The following is a 19,113-nucleotide window of genomic DNA, read 5'->3' on the forward strand; positions in this document are numbered from 1 at the left end:
ACTCAGCAACAGGTCAAGCAGATCAGATTTTAAATTAACATTATGGAACCGTTGCTAATTGTTTTATGTTAATTTAAGTGGTATCGTCTTGTAATGTGCCGTTCATCATCGTTCCTTCTCTTTCTTATTTAATGAAACCACGAGCCGTCCTGGTTGTTTACTGTCTGGTCAGTCCGGTGCTCCAAACTCTACATGTTGTTCTGATTTGCATTCCCTTGTCTTTGTAATGAACCCTGTTCCCCTTTCAAACACACACACGCACACGCACACACACACACACACACACGCACACACACACACACACAGGAGAAAGGAGTGTGTCGTTCATGAAGCACTGCAGGTTGAGGTGAAGCATCACAAAACTTGAAGTAAATCTTTTTGAAGTTTCTCTTTTTTTTTAAACCTTATAAAATAAACCAAAAAAAAGAAGAGAGAAGGCCTTCAACTGGTACAAAAAAAACACCTACATTAATCAAGCTACATTTCATTATCACTTCAGAAACCACATTCACATTTCAAGGACTACGCCTCGTACTTCGCCTCCTCCCTCCAACCACAGATTTTTTCCGCAGAATGAAACGCCAGGAGTTAAACAACATTGTTTTAATAGCTTCTGCACACAAACACCGCCCTTCATTCCGGATGGCTCTTTTACAGACGTGAGGGGAAGTCTTGAGAAACAGGAGTGAGAAGCTTGAAGGGCACGTGTGCAGCAGTCCGACTTCTATGGCCGCGTAGCTCCTCCTACCACAGCGTGAGGCGGCCATGGACTCAGACGCACAAAACGCTCCGGATGTCTGCTGCCGAGGAGGCCATGATTGATCTTTTTACCACCGTTCCAGCCGAAGACGAAACCGAAACAAAACCTCTAAAACCTCATGGAATAGAAAGTGTCTGCGATATATTTATATTTTAACCATTTTTTTTTTTTTTTTTTTTTAAACTCTCACTTTCAGTCACTAAGTATGACAACATTTTCATCATAGCACATTTCATGTAACGAAAAAAAGAAAAAAAAGAAGTCTCTTTGCACTAAAACAACATTCAAAGTAAAACATGGCACAGGACGACTTTTTCCTCGTGTTTTCATAATTTTTCATCTCAGAAATATCAAATCCTCTTCACAAATCTTATCTTTGTACATTAAACTGGAAAAGAAAAACATTAGTTTTTTCATTTGTTTTTAAACAAAAGTCTGTATTTATATATCTATATATATATATGTATGTATATATATATATACTCATATATCCTCTTCTCTCTTTTGATTTAGCTTTGTTGTGCAAATTCAGCAGTAACACAAGTGGCACAGCACCGGGGAGAGGAGGCAGTTTGTGAAGGAGGGAGAGAAAATAGAGTCTAATGTGATGACAAATCAAATCTAGCGCTGTGAAACTCAAAGTGTCCTTTGTCCGACTGCAGTGGATTTCTTTGTAATATAGAGGATCTGTTCAAGAGGAAGAGGTTCCCTGCAAAGTGTTTTTTTTCCCCCCCTCCTGGTTGCCCTGCTGTGACAGCGTCCGGCCCGCTGGAGAGTCTGAGAGAAACACCACACATGTGATATCTGTCCCTACAGATGTCACAATATCCTATCCTGGGTTTTAATTGGCTCACAGTTTGATCCGTAGCCTTGGCTGTGGAGAGGTACGCGCTCGCTCCCGTCCTGTAGCCTTTCAGCTCTGTATCTAAGGAGTTTTAGGTCACCGCTGAGTGCGTACAGGTCCTGATTGTGGCCAAAATACTAAACTGCTGCTCCTGTAGGACTCCAGATGTGATGAAGGGCCTTGATGAAAATAAACGCTCCCCTGAGCTGAGGACCATATCGTCTTGATTTGGTTGTTCGGCCTTGGGCTGGAGGCTCAGAGAGAAGAAGAAGACGAAGAAGAAGAAGGAAAAAAAAAGAAGCCGAACCCTGCCTGTGAGGCCAAACTCTGCCGTCTCTGTCTGTGTGCTGCTGCTGCAGGCTGCTTGCGTCCACGCAGTCTCTTTTTCCACTGCTGTTTGTTGTCGTTTTCCGAGTTTGACGACAGACTTCAAACGTCAAAAAGTCAAAGGTTGTCAGGAAAAAAAGGCGTGTTGGTTTGGGCCAGTTCTCCCCTATCCGACGCTGACGACGAGGCCGGTCCTCAGCTGGCCAGCGCCATGGTGTCGATGACCTGCTCCAGCTTGCCGCGTAGCCGCTGTCTGCGCGACTGTTCGTCCTTTTGTAACGCCGAGAGGATCTGGAAACAAATGTGGAGGAAGATTACATCATTATAAGATGATCAATCACAACAAGCCGACAGCACACACAGGAGCTCGCTGAGACGCACCGGCTCATCAGCACAAACGCCGTCCTGACGGCCATTTTCACTCTCATGTCCTTGTTAGTGATTACGACATGGACATGGCTTGCAGGGCAGATGTGAGGTCCAGTGGGAAGTCTTTAATGGCATCTTAATGGCCACTGATTGTGTGTGTAGCAGTGTGTGTGTAGATGTCTTATTAAGATGGACCAGAAGAAGAAAGCCGGGACAATATGAGCAAAACAACGCTGTATTTATGTGGACCTGCTCAGTGTGTGTGTGTGCGCATCAGTCTGTGTTTGTGAGTGTGTTAATTACATCCAAGTGCATTTATACCCTGCTGTTTTTGGGGGTGTGTGTGTGTATGTGTAGGGTCATGGCATGTGGGGACCGTGCAGCTGCTTACATCTGGATAATAGGCTGTAATGAAGGGGCGCAGTTGGTGTGAATGGAGCCATCTGCAAGCTAACTACTGTAATACTGTAGATATAGAGGATGCAGAGGAGGAAGGAGGGAAGGGGAGAGGAAACGGCTGAGGCGACATCTCTGCAGCGAGCTATGAACCATAGGACTTAATTGCAGAGGAAAATTAAAAGCTGGAGAGGAAGACGCTTAATAAGCAGAATCTGAAAAGCTCCCAAACAAACATGCTAAATATTCTTTCTTTGATGCTCGCCTCCAAAAACATATGAACAACATACCGTAAATTCCGGACTATAAGCCGCTACTTTTTTCTCACACTTCGAGCACTGCGGCTTCTACTCCGGTGCGGCTAATGCATGGATTTTTTATGGGGGACAATGAGCTTCTGCCGCAAAAACATTTGACTTCGTCACATCGGATCTTAATATCAGTCATTTTGCGCTTCATGCACGCACCCTCATGATGGAAAACACACGGAGAAATACATATGATGTAGCTTTCAAGTTAAAGGCGATCGACCTGGCTGTCAAAGAAGCTAACAGAGCTGCTGCACGTTAAGATGACACTGACAGCGACAACAGAGACTGAGGAAGTGAGTAATGAAGTCATTCTGAGGCAGTGAATGGATGGACTTTTTCTTGTGAAATATATTACGGTCATCTTTTTCATCAGCCGTGTTACAGACACCGTCGGCTAGGCTTCGTATTGTAACGGTTCATGTTGTAAAGTCAGTAGTTGATAATGTGGTCATAATTCCGATTATGTGGAGAGTCAGTGAATGCACCAGTGAGAACGTGTTGAGTGGCTGTATGAGAGAACGCTGGGGGAGAGAGTTGGATTGTTACGGCAAGTTATGTGTTGCTCTCTGCTGTAAACGGCGTGGTCACGGCCGACAGTGATCGGGTTATTAAAAGTTATTATTTGAACGCTCTCGTCGTCCTTTAACGTCCGTACGGACGCTACAGTATTTGCGGATGTTACCGGTAGCCTACGTCTGTGTAAATAGCTCTTGTTATAGCGTGGACACCTGCGGCTTATAATCAAGTGCGGCTTATATATGTACAAATACATTTATTTACTTATTTTTAGCCGGTGCGGCTTATATCCAGGTGCGCTCAATAGTACGGAATTTACGGTACATCTCACCGCAAAAACTCAAATCGTTCCATTCATCTTGTCCTCACATTTTCACTTATGAAAACCAATAAATAACGAAACAAAAAACCCATCTTATTACGGGCGCCTGATAGCCTGGAGGTTTTGTTGCGTGCTGCATGTGCAGAGGCCCTTTGCTGCATGTCGTCCCCCACGCTCTCTTCTCCCGACATTTCCTGTCTCTCTCTTCAGCTTCTGACTTTTTGATGTGGTTGCTGCTGCAACGAATTTCCCCTTGGAGATCAATAAAGTCATATCTTATCTATCTAATAGGAAAATTCCCCCCCCCCCTAAACGACGTCAGGCAGCGGTCCACTTCCTTGTTTGAGCACGGTTGGGTTTGTTGGGGACCGTACTCGAGTCCACCTCTTCAAGCTGATGTGATCACACAAAGAACGAGCACATTAGTGCTCAATCTGTTTAAATGAAAAAGAGTTTGGCGTCACTCTTCAAGGGAAACCACCCTGAATGTGAAGGATCATATGTTACACACACTTGAGCTTGTCTGTGGAAACACAACTTCATTTTGAAGACACACTTTGGTTGGATGTTATTAGTTCCTCTTTAATGACCTGCAGGTTATTTAGGACTCAAGATAAAAAGCAGACAAATAAAAAACATGATCGGCTGTGTGATCTTTCACCAGCGTGATTCAGATGTGTTCAAAGCAAAACATTTCCCTCACAGTTAACCCTTTGTGAGTCGTGAGTTGCTCTGGTATTTTTGGACTTCCTGGAGTCACTTCTTGTTGCCTAGCAACCTCACCGGGATGACTGCCTGCACTGTGGCTTTGTATTGGACGTAGAGAAAGAAAAGTTGCACTGATCTTTTCTATAAAATCTCTAGCAAATAACAGCGATCCACAAAATGTCGGCTTTATAACTGTTGTGTATTAATGTGTGCTTTAATGTGGATAACACCTCCAAGCCTGCTGTGATGAAAACCGTCTATCAAATGACAATGACCTCATGGTATAAGTGAAAACAATGACACTTCCTGTGACTCTAACAGTCTACATCTCTGCGTGCTCTCACCTCGTCTTTGTATTTGGTGATGTAGGAGTAGATCTCGTGCAGCGCAGACATGCTGTTGAACTGGCTGAGGTGCAGGCGGGACTGCTCTGCAAGGTAGGCACTCATGTCCTGGTCGCTGATGGCGGGCATACGGGAGATATCCGAGTAGTACCTGCGAGAGAAGACGGGTTTAAATACTGCACCATTTATAATCCATTCAAACGCTGACTCACTGTCAGGTGGTGTCATCTGAATGCAAACAGTCCCAGCTGTTTACCGCCCCGCTCACTGGGGACTGATGCACTTCATACTCTCGTGTTTTTTGCAGATGTTTCTGCACATTGCTCGAGGGCGATCGGGCAGCAGAAGATGAGGCACGGTGTTTCTTTCAAAAGTTAAAATGTCTGCATTGGTTGTTGCTTCAGCCTCAGTTTCTGCTTTGCCCTTTTTTACGTCCTGTACTGCTTCCTGAGAAGCCCTATTCCTCCATGAGCAGGGTGGGGTGAACGGGCCAGTCAGGAAGATTTCAGGGGCAGCGTTTCAGGATGTTTTGTGGATGATACGTTGCTGTTGTGTGACTGTACATAAAAGCTGCTGCTAGGACACAGTGTTGACACCAAAGAAGTTAGGTGCTGAAAAAATTTAAAAACATGGCTGCTATAAGACTAACCCGGGTCACACTTAAGTGCCAGTCGCTACAGATAACACAAATAACAACACAGACAAACGAAGCTGCTTCTGTTCCAGCTGAGTTGTTTGTTTTTTTGTTGTCTCGTAAATTTCCTCGAGGAACGCGATGGGCGATAGTCTCAACAGGAATGTAGTCCGATGAGCGAGGGCGTCCGCAGGATTCAATCTTTTTAAAAGTTCTTCCAAGTCGAAGAACTCACTTTGTCAGGAGACTCAATGAGACATCACAAAGCGCGAACAGTATCCGATAACTGTGGAGAGCCTTTTTATCATTAATAAGTTACAAAAAAATTCTGCCCCGCTCCTGATCCTCATCATTATTTTACAATCCCTGATGATGGCAGAGCTCAGAGCAACAACAACCTTCACGTTATCGACTCGGAGTCCGAGGGCCCAGAAAGTCCATTCCAGTAGCAGGCAGGTTTTTACAGCCGGTAGACAATACAGTGTATCAAGAATACATCCTCATATTGAGCTGCACCCGGACCTGTTTGCAGAATCCATATCTCAACTATCTCAAGGTTTACTGCAGCAGGGCAGAGCTGGTTAGGAGGCATAATAGAAACACGGTTTAACTGCACTCCAATTAACAATCACCTATAAATCCTTACTCATACTGACTCCTAATGTTCTCTGCAAGCCTTAGGTCTCACTGTAGCAGATTACAGAGTGAAGCACTGAATAAAGAAACAGACCTCATGCCAGAAGAGTAGTCTGCTCTTCTGCTTAAGAGCTCCTCGCTTCCTGCAGAATGAACAATGCAGAACAGACGTGGAGTTTTTTAATAAGTTATTCAGTTCATGCACGATTTCTCTCACAACCAGCGATCTGTCTCTTGGCATGTGACAACAACTCCATTATCAACTCTTTACAAATCAAACAATGGGAGGAGCTGCAGCACGCTCGGCCAAACGAAGACACTGAGAGACTATTTGGCCTCTTTCCAAACGCAGAGAAGCATCTGTCAGTGGTGCATGACTTACGCCAGAGTTTAGTCAAACCTGCTGGAGCCAAAGGGCGGAGCAGGGGACGATTTTAGGTGGGCATTAAATGGGAACAAGCACTCAAGGCCGCCTATGAGTGGGGATAAAGGGGAAAGCTTTGTGGAGCCGAGTCACATGGGGAGACCCGTGGAGGTTAGCATAAACAGCCATCTAAATTTGAGTCAACCTTGACCACATGTTTGACACCTAAACCTCTTAAAGCAACGAAAACACACTTTCTACTTATTGTCGCTTCAGTAAATCGCAGCCTGTTTCAAAATGTAAAGCCCCTCTCCTTAAAATGATGCAATATTTTTATCTTGTGACGTTACCGACGTTAGCCAATCCCAGTGAACTAAACTGTTATTCCACTTCTGTCTGAGTGAGTACAGCTGTTCCAGGACCTGCAGGAAGTTAGAAAGACGGAGAAGAAGAAAAGGAGGGCAAATCGACCCCGACAAGAAGTCGGCCAGGAGGCTAGTGCTAACAATACTGATCAAATGTGCACGTGTTGATCCACGTCCTGGGAGGGCGCATTCACTCGGTCCTTCAGGGGCTACAGCAGCGACAGAATCCATCTTTACTTGTGCGATTTCCTACAAGGTCACAGGACGAAGGAAATGTGTGTGTGTTGGATTTTAAGGGTGAAACTGTTTGAATCAGATCTGGATCACTCTGACAGACCCAGATCGATTATACTGAAATCATAGAACACAAATACTTTGTTTTAATTTGATCCAACTTCAAACTTTAATTTAATCCAAATGTTTTAATCGTCGTCACCAGAGGAAGTTCAGCCTGTTACTGTTCTTCTAATCTTACAATTGTTTTACACGTAGGAGAAAAGTCTTTTAAAAATCTCACTTTTTTAAAAGACAAGTTTGCAGATCAGTCGACTTTTTGCAGCTTCCAACAGTGAATACGAAACTTGTTTGATTAGCTTTAACGTCTGCAGACTCTCGCTTTGTTTGTGTTCTCTTACCTCTCTACCCAGTTCTTGTAGTTGGGGATGTCTTTCGCGTAGAGGAGTTTATTTGAAGGTGAGTCTTTCCCCAGTTTGTGTTCTGACGTGGAACAGGAGTCCATGAAGGTCTGAGCCACCACCGACAGACAGGCGTCCGTGATGCTGTTCTTATGGATGTCAAACACGAACTGAGGGTTCTTGATGACGTTCACCCAGAATCGCAGAGGAAGACTGGAGGGGGAAAAACAGAAACATGTAACGACACTTAACGCAAAGCACCACGGCAGTGTTATGTCGAATCAGTGTGTGACACAACACCGTTTAAATATTTCAGGTTTTCACTCTTTATATTTTCTGGTTTCTACTTCAAGTGTTGTTATCTCGCTCTGTAGGTGCCTTCACCCTCAGGAAATGTAGCGGCTGACTAATTGATCATAACTTTAAAAAAAGAAGTTTCTTCAGAGCTGTACACAAACTGTTAATGAAATAAACGCAGATACATAATTTATGGTCACATATTGCATTCAGTGCCAGTCAGGGGATTTTATCAAATCACCCGTTGAGCTATTTGCAAGCATCCCACTCAGCAACTTTTTACATTTCATACGTATTAGGCAAACTCAGATTTATTGATTCACTGATTGAAGTTTGCATGGAAGTTTATAGAAAGTTTTTTTCTTTAAAGACATTTGCATAACAGTTATATAACATAAAAGATAGACACTCTCAATAACTGGGCCTTTAATGACACCCTGACAAGTGATTTTACTATCCAGCAGGCTTCACTCATCTGATGATGCACACATGTGGCAAACCATCAAATACAATCACATTTACTCCTTTAAACATTCAAGTTGTGACTACGCTTCTCATGAGATTTTAATCAGGACTTTTTGTGCTTTTTTTATAGAGACAAGACGGAGGAAAAGATAGAGCAGGACATCAGGGCTGAGCGCACTAGATACAATGCTACCGACACAGTCTTCCTCTATTTGTTTAAAAGATCTGTACATTAGTCAAAAGGCTCATCAAGTTAACACTGTTGTAACCAAAGTGATCATATTGATGATATATGCTTTTTTTTTTAAGAAGCTACTAAACCCCAAAGATATTAAAGCTCCTGTGAGGAACTTGGTTTGGCGCCCCCCTGTGGCCAGTATGGATCATCTCTTGTCTTCACATTTTCTCTACTGTGAACGAGTTGGTCGAGTTTTTCTGACAGCAGATCTGATCCTGCCTTCAAACAGTCAGATAAATCTCACACTGGGAACATTTGCAGAGGAAGATTTAAAACTTAAAATACAGTTTCTTAAACTTTGACTCATCTGGTTTGACACCATTCCCATGGCAACAGGTAGAGGCAATAGGAAATAATCTTACAGTCAAACTTGTTTCTTTGACAGGTCTGTAAGATGCCTGAGTATTCGTTTCTTGTGTTTTTTAACATGCTGCTGATAATGTCATGGTGTTCCCTACCAGTTGCTCTTCCAGGTGTGTCGTACGTCGTAGTCATTAATGGAGTGTTTATCGGCCTGCTCGTCCAGGAAGTCAAACATGTACTTGATGGCCAGCGGCAGAGCGCTGCCTCTGTGAGCTGTGCTGAAGATGGTCTCGAACAGGTCGTCCACAAACTTCTGTAGCGTTCCCTGGATCGAGGAATCAGAGAAAACAAGTGAATTCCATCTGCTGAAATCGATTCCAGAGAACATATTTGGGGTTTAGTCGGGCCCTGTGAAATGAGACAGGGACGAGCGTGTCGTACTTTTGTAGCCAGCAGCCTGGTCAGGTAGATCTCGGAGACCATCTTGCTGCCTCGGTCGCCCTCCCTCACGTCCGAGTGGTCGTGGTTCTTCACCAGATGCCACAGTTTGGTTCCACTCTCCAGGTCAGGCGTGATCATTGGCGTTCGGGATCGTAGGCTGTCTGGACTGCTGGCTGTCCTCAGCATGCTCTCTGAAGTCAGAAACCAAAGAAAGGATTACTTGAGAGAACTTTTGTACGTTGATATGTTAATATTCACGCCCATTTTTAGATCAACTACTGCAGTCCATCCGTGTTCTCCCACTTACAGATTAGACAATAGAGCTAAGACGACATGTAGATCATCATCACTGACAGCTAATAAAACCAAAAATGCAAAGTATACCTCCAGTTTTTGCTTCTATTTTACAGGCTGTTAATCACTCTCCCCACATCATTCCCTTTTATCATCTGCATCTGTTTCATGATTCACGACACGAGTCCAGAGGTGACCAGAGCGGAGCGAAGAGATTCATATCAATGGCTTTCAGTTAGGATGAAGGTGAGATGCACCTGTGTGTGTGTGTGTGGGGTGGGAGGGTGTGTGTGGGGGGTGGGGGGCTTTGAGGATTATTTTCTATGCTGCTGCTCCTTGAGAAGACGTATGGAAGGAGGCGTGGAGATAAAAGCTGAGATGGCTGCTGATGCACGTTGAAATCCCTTTCTGTTTGTTGAAAGGATGGAGAGGAGAGGTGAGGTGAGGGTGTGTGTGTGTGTGTGTGTGTGTGTGTATATGGGGGGTTGATGACAGGAAAAGGAGGGTGGGTGGGCTAAATGGACACAGAGACAAAAAGGTCAGGAGGGAGAGGGGTGAAATGGAGAGTAATGGGAGAGCAGGGGATGGAAAAGTGAAAGAGGCTGAGTGGGGTGGCGTCTGTGGCTGTCACAGCGGGGTGCTGAGTAGCTTTCATTGTGAACCCATCATGACCACTGGTGGCCAACATTTACCTGCGGTCACACACACACACGTGAAGTGAATATCAAAGCAGACTCTCATCCTGTTTAAAAGGTATTCATGGTGACACAAACAAAGACGCGGCTCCGTGCTTTAACAGGGCGGGATGATTCACGAAAGAAAAGCTTTGATTTCAGATTTTTAATTTTCTCCCAACTGTTTTCCCCTCTTATCAATCCAGTGCTCAAACACTGTCGGTGTGCTGCTGATATTTCACAAGTTTACCCAATTTCTTTCCAAGTCGAGGTGTCTCCCAGTACATATTTTTTGTAACTTTACACTTTAGAATTCAGAGTAATCGTCATGAGGTAAAGCAAACACTGCTTACATTCAACATTTCTACACACACTGATGAAAACATGGAGGGAGACATGGTGGAGTGGATCGAAGCAACAGCGAGCAGGAAGCATACATTTTTAAAAGGTGGAGCATCGGGACATCGCTCCGGCTGCCTTCTGCAACAACTGAACTCCAGAACAGAGAATGAAAAAGCAGGACAGACCGAGAGTGGACAAAATATCAGCTGCTTCAAGTGTTCCCCTGCCGTCCTTTTGGAAAGGAAAAGGTCACAATAACCAGGCTACCCTAATACTCCTAATTACTGCTTATTGATAATAAGTTAATGGAGTTGCTGAACATGAATTATCATCCTAATATGCTGTTGCTTACTTCTACCTAATAAAGGCCATAATATCCATCCACCCTGTTTGGGGTCGCAGGTGGGAGCTGATACCAGCTGTCATAGGGCAGGAGGCGGGGTTACAACCTGGACTGTCCTGTCAATCACAGGGCTGACATTTAGCGACACACACACATTCACACCTACGGGCAACGTAGAGTCAGCAGTTAAGCTAACAAGCATGTGTTTGGACTGTGGGGGGAAGCCGGAGTACCCGGAGAGAATCCACGCCGTGCACGGGGTGAAACATGCAAACTCCTCACAGAGAGGCTCCTGTCAGACGGGGAATCGAACCAGGAACTTCCTCGCTGTGAGGGGACAGAGCTAACCACTGCAGCACAGTGCTAGCCCAGGAGCATACTTAGCACAAAATATTAGTTTAGTACCCGTTTCATTGGGGACGTTTTTTTTTGTTTGGGTCCTCCTGACCACGACAACGTTTTTTCAGCTGCAGCAGAACAATATGTTGTTTGCAGATTCCTGCAGTTGTTGAACTTTTTCACACCACATATGTTTCAATAGATGTAAATGGAATCTACCCTTAAAAGAGGCCTTAAAGGCCCTTTCCTATAATGTCTACTCAAACTGTCAGAAAGTGTTAAACCCATTGTCATGATGCACACCGACATAAAGAAATGAATGTACCTTTCTCATCCTGAATTTGTTTGGGTAATTTTACAGAAGATCCAGGTTGCTATGTTTCTGCACAGCAGTTCAGTGAAAGTATAACAGCTGCACATGCCCGAGGGTCACTATCCGCGCTAGAACTTTTTAGTGCAGGGTCATTTATCTTCTAAATAGTCTAATTTTGCCGTGAAGTATACCATATTGATGTGTCTGTCTATCGCTGACTGCCAGGTGTCCTCTCTCTATCTCTCTTTCACTCAGTCAGCGGGGGATCAAGGTGTCGACTTTAATGCCTGTCATTTACGGACCACTTGAAAATAGCCATGAAATGGCCTTGGCCTGGGCTGATAGCAATGGATAAAAAGGATTGCCATTCTCTCAGAGGGAGGTGAAAAAAACAACAACAATGGAGCCCAATCATGGCCACGATAAACAAAGAGAAAGGCTGAATGAGAAGGTAGAGGGGGAGGAGGGGGGAGGGGGGGGGGAGGAGATGGAGGCAGGCGGGTGGAGAGATGGGAGTCGGTGACAGGGTGATTTAAATGGGATTAAGTCATGAGGAGAATGGGAGTCGTACCGTATCGGCTGAGGCTCTTGGTGAAGGTGGAGGAGTTGGAGATGTTATAGGCAGAGTTCTGCTTTGGCACCAGGGCGATCACTGAGCCATCTGTTACCTGCGAATCAAAATACAGACCAGAATAGAATGAGTCTGACTGAGCCGTCACCTTCTGCTGCTGGTGCCTGCTTTGTATGCTCCTCAGTGCTCGCATACCTGATAGTGAGCCAGGGTGTTGAGTCTCTTCCAGTCATTGTCGATCTTAGTCGTGACGTCTTCATCCTGCAGAATGATTCTCGCCATCCGGCCTTGTCGCCATTCTTCAGGAAGAAGAATCAAACATTGAGAGAAAAGAGACAAAGTCATTTTGACATAATCATCTAACAGAGAGGATTTGTGATGATATTCATCTTTAACTTCATGAACTAAATTGCAATTATGTTGATGTGTTCAAAACCACCACTACTCAGATTACTGCACAACCTGCCATGCTACTGTGCTGGCTTTTCAGAGCTGCAGCAAAATGGAAATCAGAGACGTCACATTTTAATGGATCAGTTAAAGTTGTGCGCACCGTAATGACAAAATGAACAAGCCCTCAAATGCATGTGAGTCAATTGCTGCAGAAAAGTCAAAAAGGCATCTGTTTTATAAAAAAAAAGTGAAAATACTGCATACATCTCGCCAAAAACCAAAACAAATGGCAAGTTAGTAGCTAAGTGGCTAACATGTTAATATTTTAGCTAAACAGCCACATTATTCCCGTGGGATTTGACAGCAACCAAAGAAGAGAGTAAGTATTGGATTCACATGACGACGTTGGACACAAAATAAAAACAATGCCAAAAGTGAATGTTCTCCACAATTTTTTTTTATCAAGGAAGATATTACGTAAAGGTTGTGTTGTTTCGCAAAAACCAAGCAATTGAGTTTGGTCACGGCACAAACACCTATAGTGCTGCACTGCAGGTCGTTAGGGAAACATATGTTGGAGCAATCCCAGGATGAGTCAACAGAGGGCGCTTGTTCTGCAAACCACGCGATGGATCACCGTTATGAAACCAAGAATTTCACAAGATGGCTTCAAGCCTTTATGTGAGCCGGTAGGTTCTCTTCTCCTCTGGCAGGCAGCTGTGCAGCTTTTTGCCCCCTCCCCCTCGAAGGCTTCCAGAGAGCTGGCCAATCAGATGAGAGTGGGCACATGGGGAGGGGGGGATTAAAGAGACAGCAGCGGAAACGAAACGTTTCTGACATGGGCTGACATGTGAGTTTTTAATGTTGCCACCATTTTTATGGAACTTCCAAGTCATTCAAAGCGGCCCGACAGGTTTCACAGACTGACAACAAGGCGGATATGGGATCTGTCAGCTGTAGTGTCTGTTAGAGGTCTCCAACCTGACACGAGCCCAACGAAACCCAAGACCCAACCTCGGGCCAGGGCCGAGTCATGCTCTCCTGTGTCCTGTGTTTAAAAATGTTCAGGTGTCAAATAGAGGAAGAATCTGCCTGCAGAAACGCATGTCTTACCCAGGTCCATATCTGACGCTTTGGGCCTTTGTGAGTACGGGCTGCCCTTGTACACAGCGTCCAGCAGCTTCTCCTTGACCTGAGTGATGGTGTCACAGTTGAGACATTTGACCGTCACCTCCGGGGCGTTCTCATTCTCAGGGTTTACACAGTGCAGCGTCTGGAGGAAAAACAGGCCACAACAAAAGGAAAACAGACAAAAGACATTTAGGCCAGAGCAGAGACACAACAAAGAACGCTGCCAACCTCGCGACACATTCGGATGATTGTTTGGGTGCTTTTGAATACACCTGACAGCATTTTCACACCTGGTTTGTTTGCAGCAGCTATTTTAAAAACCTGGATATTTTCCTCGTCACTTTGAATTTGTTTATGGCCGTAATAGCTCAGCACTTACACACAAAACAGCAGTGGCATTTGCTGCAGAAAGCTGGGTTTGTCCGGATGTTTCCAACACAAAAACCTGAAGTGCTTTGTTTGGAGAGGGAATGTGATTAATGTTAGGCAGTGTTTCCACATCCTCCCTCCAAACCCAGTGATGCAGAAGCTCTGTGTTTACTCTTGAAGAAATCAGCAAACTCCTGACAAATTAGGCAAACAGGGGCTGCCGATGGGTCAGAGCTCCTTTTGCAAACCCTCATCATTGTCAAATGTGAGTAAAACTTAACAGCCCATCGAGTGATTCAGACGTAAACAGACGAGCCTTGAGACACGAGGAGTTTACTGACCAGGGTTTTGTAGTCAATCTGTTGCCTGATGAGCTTGTCCTCGCTCAGGGAGTAGCGGGCTTCTCCTGTGATGGCGTCGATGGGTCCCTTCTCCATCTGCTGCTTCATGGCACAGTAAAGCATGAACAGAGGCTCGCCGGCGCACTCCTGGTGAGGGGGAGGACAGAAGGAGAGGAGCTGACAGCAGTTCAACCAAACAGGGATTTTCCTTTCTCACATTCAGTCATTTTAATAACTGTGTGCGGTCCACTTGGTACCAAAGAGGAGGGTCCGTGTGAATCATTTTAAAAGCTCTGAGGTGACTTCCAGCCCTGTATCTGGTCAGGTCAAAGCTTTATGTATACATGTAAGTGTCAGGACACCATTTATAAATGTGTTTTTGTGAGCGATATAAATCACCATTAATCCAATTATTTAACTGCATATCTAAAATACCATTATTAAGCAGCGTTATACTTTATTTTATTTTTTTTCTCAAGAATATTTCTAATGAGTTTTTTACACATTTCCACAATGGGAGTACAAATATTCAGAGGTAAACAGCGGGTGTGTGTAAACTGTAAATCAGCAGAAATATACAGGTACACTTTTATCACTTGTACTGTACATGTAGATACAAACGTACAGAGAGGATCCACATAGTTCACTTCACATCTACAGTTACTGGTCCCTTTCTGTACCCACACCCATCCTCAATCTATAGAAATAAGGCGAACACAATTTTGAGAAAGAACAAAGAAAGACACAGACACACAAAAAAGAAAACAGCACACTGTCTCTTGCCTGGAGCGAGTCGGAAAGTTACAGAGCTAGAAGCCAGGTTATTTGAATGTTAAAAGATAAACAAGTCTGCTTTTATTGTAAGGTAACCAAGATCTGCGACAATTAAGTTTACTGATGATTCCTAAAGTATTCCAGAAAAGGCCCCCACAGCTTTTTAAATTTAATAGTCGAGTTGCAGACTGAATAACGAATCTTTTCGAGCTTCAGACAGGCCATAAGGTCTCTAAGCCACTGGGCGTGGGTGGGCGGAGCAGCCTCCCTCCACTTCAGTAAACGCTTTCATTTTGACTGACTGTCTTCAGCTGAGGCGACTTTCTGTTTGTACGCAGCTGCTTTTATTTTGGATCTGAAATGGAGGAACTTCCAGTTATTTGAAAGGCACAGCATTAAAGCAAAGTAAATGAAACGGCTAAATGGAAGGATGCAGGAGTGAAACCCTCGATGTCACGCGGTGCATTCTACTTTTGACTGCTCGACGGAGGCGCCAGAGCGTCACAGCGAGACTTTCTGCTTCAGCCCTTTTTCTAGTTAGTCATTTCCAGTTTTGAGATTTTAATTTCCCTCTCTTCTTTACGTCATACATTTACTTTAAGTTTCTTCTCTTCAGCTCTCAGGGGAAATGGTTGAGGACACGTCCGCTCCGATGGTTGAAATGGTTGTCGTGAGGTTTCTGATGGGTGCAGAACAGAAACAGCCTCTGCATGCGACAACCAGGAAGAGCAACAAAAAGGTGTGATGTGGCTGTGAAGGGCTTTGATGCCAACTCCAGTTGAACATAACTAACCGGCAAAATAAATGTAGGAGCCTGCTTTTACTTTTCATCGTAGCCTAACATACATTTCTGCCCTGTTTTATAATTAATGAGGATGTAACCAATCAGCCATCACGCTCTACAACTCCTCACTCGGGGGGAGGAGGACTAGAGCACACGGGACAGAGGGGTAGGAGTTGGCGTGTCTTTCCTTCTACCCTCATTGTGCAATAACACATGGACACTTTCACTTGTATGTGCAATAATAATCTCAACCAAGTGCAACAATCGCAATAATAATCATTGCCTTTTTTTGTATATTTTTTTTTCTGCTTCTTCCATGCATATTTTTTGTATATTTTTTCCAACGGAAGAGTGTTCTATTATTTATGCTATATTATTCTTTATATTGTTACGTTTTGTTACCTGCTACATTTTTATTTTTATTTTTATTGTATATGCTGCTGGAACCTAAATTTCCTTGAGGGAGTCATCCCAAAAGGATCAATAAAGTTCAGTCTAAGTCTAAGTCTCTAAGCAGCAGCCATCTTGGTTATTTACAAAAACTCTCCACTGTGTTAAACACGGCTTCCTATTAGATATACAGCTGTGTTATGATGCAACCCAAATCAGGTCTGATGGGATTAAATCTGAACGTGTATGTGGACCAGATGCATCTGACTGCAGGCTGACTCAGCAGCCTGTGGGTGCAGGAGAAAAGATTTAGAAACATACAACAAATAAAGGCCGATAACTGACCAACAGGAGCAATGCAGTGTGCATGTAGGTGCAAGTTCAGCTCGGGTGAATAACCTGAAGGTGAAGTCTATCTTTCTCTTCATGCAAGCAGCGCTGCAGGAATCTCTTCAGCTGACATCGTTTGCATCTCACGACCAGACACAGATGTTATAAAAATGTTTCCCACTCTCCCCTCCGTCAAAGACACTTGCCAATCAATAGCGTCGTTAGTCATCACTCGGGCTCAAGAAAAACACTCCTGACTGAAGCAGCAGCAGTTTAGAGGGGAGAGAGAGGACACATCACGGATACTCATCCCGACTGACGAGAGCTTAATGACCGACCGTGCAGAGCTCAGAGAGATACTTCAGACTGAGTGTGTGTGTGTGTGTGTGTGTGTGTGTGTGTGTGTGTCTGTGGGAGATGCATGAGGTCCAGATGAGAAGAGGGGAAAGTACTCATTTATCCGTCTCACCTTCACACGTACTTTAAGACTCGCTTTTTCTTTCGAACACACACATTCCTTCTTCCACTTCTTTCCTGACGTCTTTTTTTCAAGTACTACCAACCCTCACCCTCCCTCACAGTCACCTTTTCTATTTCCTTCATCACACTCGCTCATGCAGAGTTTTAGCACTTCTGTGTGAAAATGATATGAATCTGTTGGACCTTCTAACTTTAGATTCTGCTCCTGAATGCTCTGGATTTGATTGGACCAGAGAAGGTAGGCGGGGCTTTGAAGGCCGTTTTGGACGCCCCTGGGTTTGCCAGATATGAGAGCAGTTATCAGGTCAACAGGTGTTGCAGCGATGGAAGCGGGCAGTGGAACTGCTTCAGATAGAAGTGATTGTGCCCGAGCTAAAAAGCCTCTGCATGTTTCTAATAAGCTCCAGCAGCAGAAAGCTGCCCAAACTAGGATCAATGTTGGAGATGAAACATGGAGAGAGGTTAGAACGCAGAAAGCTTTACAGACCCATGCAGAGCTGGCTAAACACTGAAGCTACAGTGTCCTCCACATGCAGAGCTGGCTAAACACTGAAGCTACAGTGTCCACCACATGCAGAGCTGGCTAAACACTGAAGCTACAGTGTCCACCACATGCAGAGCTGGCTAAACACTGAAGCTACAGTGTCCACCACATGGCCACTGCAAAGTTTAGAATTTAGACTGCAGTACCCATTTTAAACACTCGGGGTCAGAGTTACATATTGCTCCTTTATGTTTTTTTTCATCTACTTCCCCTTTTCATCATTTTCTTCTTCTCTTTTTAACTTGTAATTGTCTTAATGATCCCTCCTGTTATTCTTCATCTCTTTCCTCTGACGCCGACCTCTGACCCTCACTGACATCTCTTCTCCACTTCTCCAAACATTCCTCTCTCTCTCTCTCTCCTTCTTTACTGTACTGCTCGACTCTTTAAAAGCCTCGTTAGCATCTGGACCAATTAGGTAAGCAGCTGCTAACGAGACAGAGCGAGCATACTTTACACTGTTACGCTTTTGCCTTCCTCGCTCGGCCGCTGCATGCTTGTCTATAAAATGTGCCTCTGTGCCGTATAGCGGCTTCATTAAGGCTCTCTAATTGTGTGCTGACATTTACATTTCAGGGATGTAATGATGACTCTGTAGGCTGTATAGAGAGAGGAACACAGCGCTAACGAACAGAGGGAGGTATAAACCTGCGCTGCATTACTTCTGTACTCCTCTCTTTCGGGGCAGTGAGTGAACACTACATGCATATAGATATCAAAAGAGACCGCGGTCCTCTTCTTCAGCGAGGTAAATAAAGAATAAACACTTTCTGTGTGAGGCATGAAATGTGAAAAGGAGCTGTGCTGTAAGCTACGAAGCGCGAAGCGTTGGCGCGCTGAGAAGAAAAGAGCCGCAATTCTGCCCGTCCCGTTTCTATGACAACTGTCTGTTCACAACAGCCGCCGTAAGGCCGACACTGTTTTGATACTTTTTACTGATTTTTTTTATTTATTTGAGATCATTTATTTCCTTATCAGACACGGAGCGAAGGAGATTCGGGTACAAGACGCGATCTTTAGACGGGAAAAACCACGAGGGAATATCGTACATTTGGGAAAGAGCGCCGACGTCAACAAGACACTGACGGATTTAAAATCTCAACGAGCTTCTCCTGGTTAAATAAGAATCCCAAAAGAATGAAATATATCTCTATTTTTTGTTTTTTCTCAGAGTCCCGAAATGTGAAACTCTTCATATATGCTACGATCGCTCCGTTGTCAAGGCGGGAACAGAAACACGATGTGGAGTTTTAAAGGGTTAAAAAGGAGGGAAAATAACAGAGCAGGAGGACAGAAAGATCACAAGTCGTTTTCTGTCAGACTCGTGCGAGAGGCGAGAAAAGGAGGACACAGGATGGAGGGGATGAAGGAAAAGAGGGGGCGTGTGAGGACACAGCGAGCGACATCACACCCCTCGCCCCCCCGC

At 44.5% G+C, this 19,113-nt stretch overlaps 1 protein-coding gene across 1 annotated transcript in view; it reads right to left on the reverse strand.

Moving 5' to 3' along the window:
* Window positions 1-373: 373 nt before the first annotated feature.
* LOC306833641 (plexin-A1-like) overlaps window positions 374-19,113 on the reverse strand; it is a 258,108-nt gene continuing 239,368 nt past the window's right edge. The window contains 9 exon segments of the mRNA XM_079359035.1: window positions 374-2,222; window positions 4,898-5,048; window positions 7,532-7,744; window positions 8,990-9,159; window positions 9,276-9,466; window positions 12,152-12,248; window positions 12,347-12,450; window positions 13,658-13,817; window positions 14,386-14,532. Coding sequence (XP_079215161.1) covers window positions 2,127-2,222; window positions 4,898-5,048; window positions 7,532-7,744; window positions 8,990-9,159; window positions 9,276-9,466; window positions 12,152-12,248; window positions 12,347-12,450; window positions 13,658-13,817; window positions 14,386-14,532 — 1,329 coding nt within the window. The 3' untranslated portion in view covers window positions 374-2,126.

The sequence above is a fragment of the Symphodus melops genome (genome assembly GCF_947650265.1).
Source record: "Symphodus melops genome assembly, chromosome: 13".
Classification (NCBI taxonomy): Eukaryota; Metazoa; Chordata; class Actinopteri; order Labriformes; family Labridae; genus Symphodus; species Symphodus melops.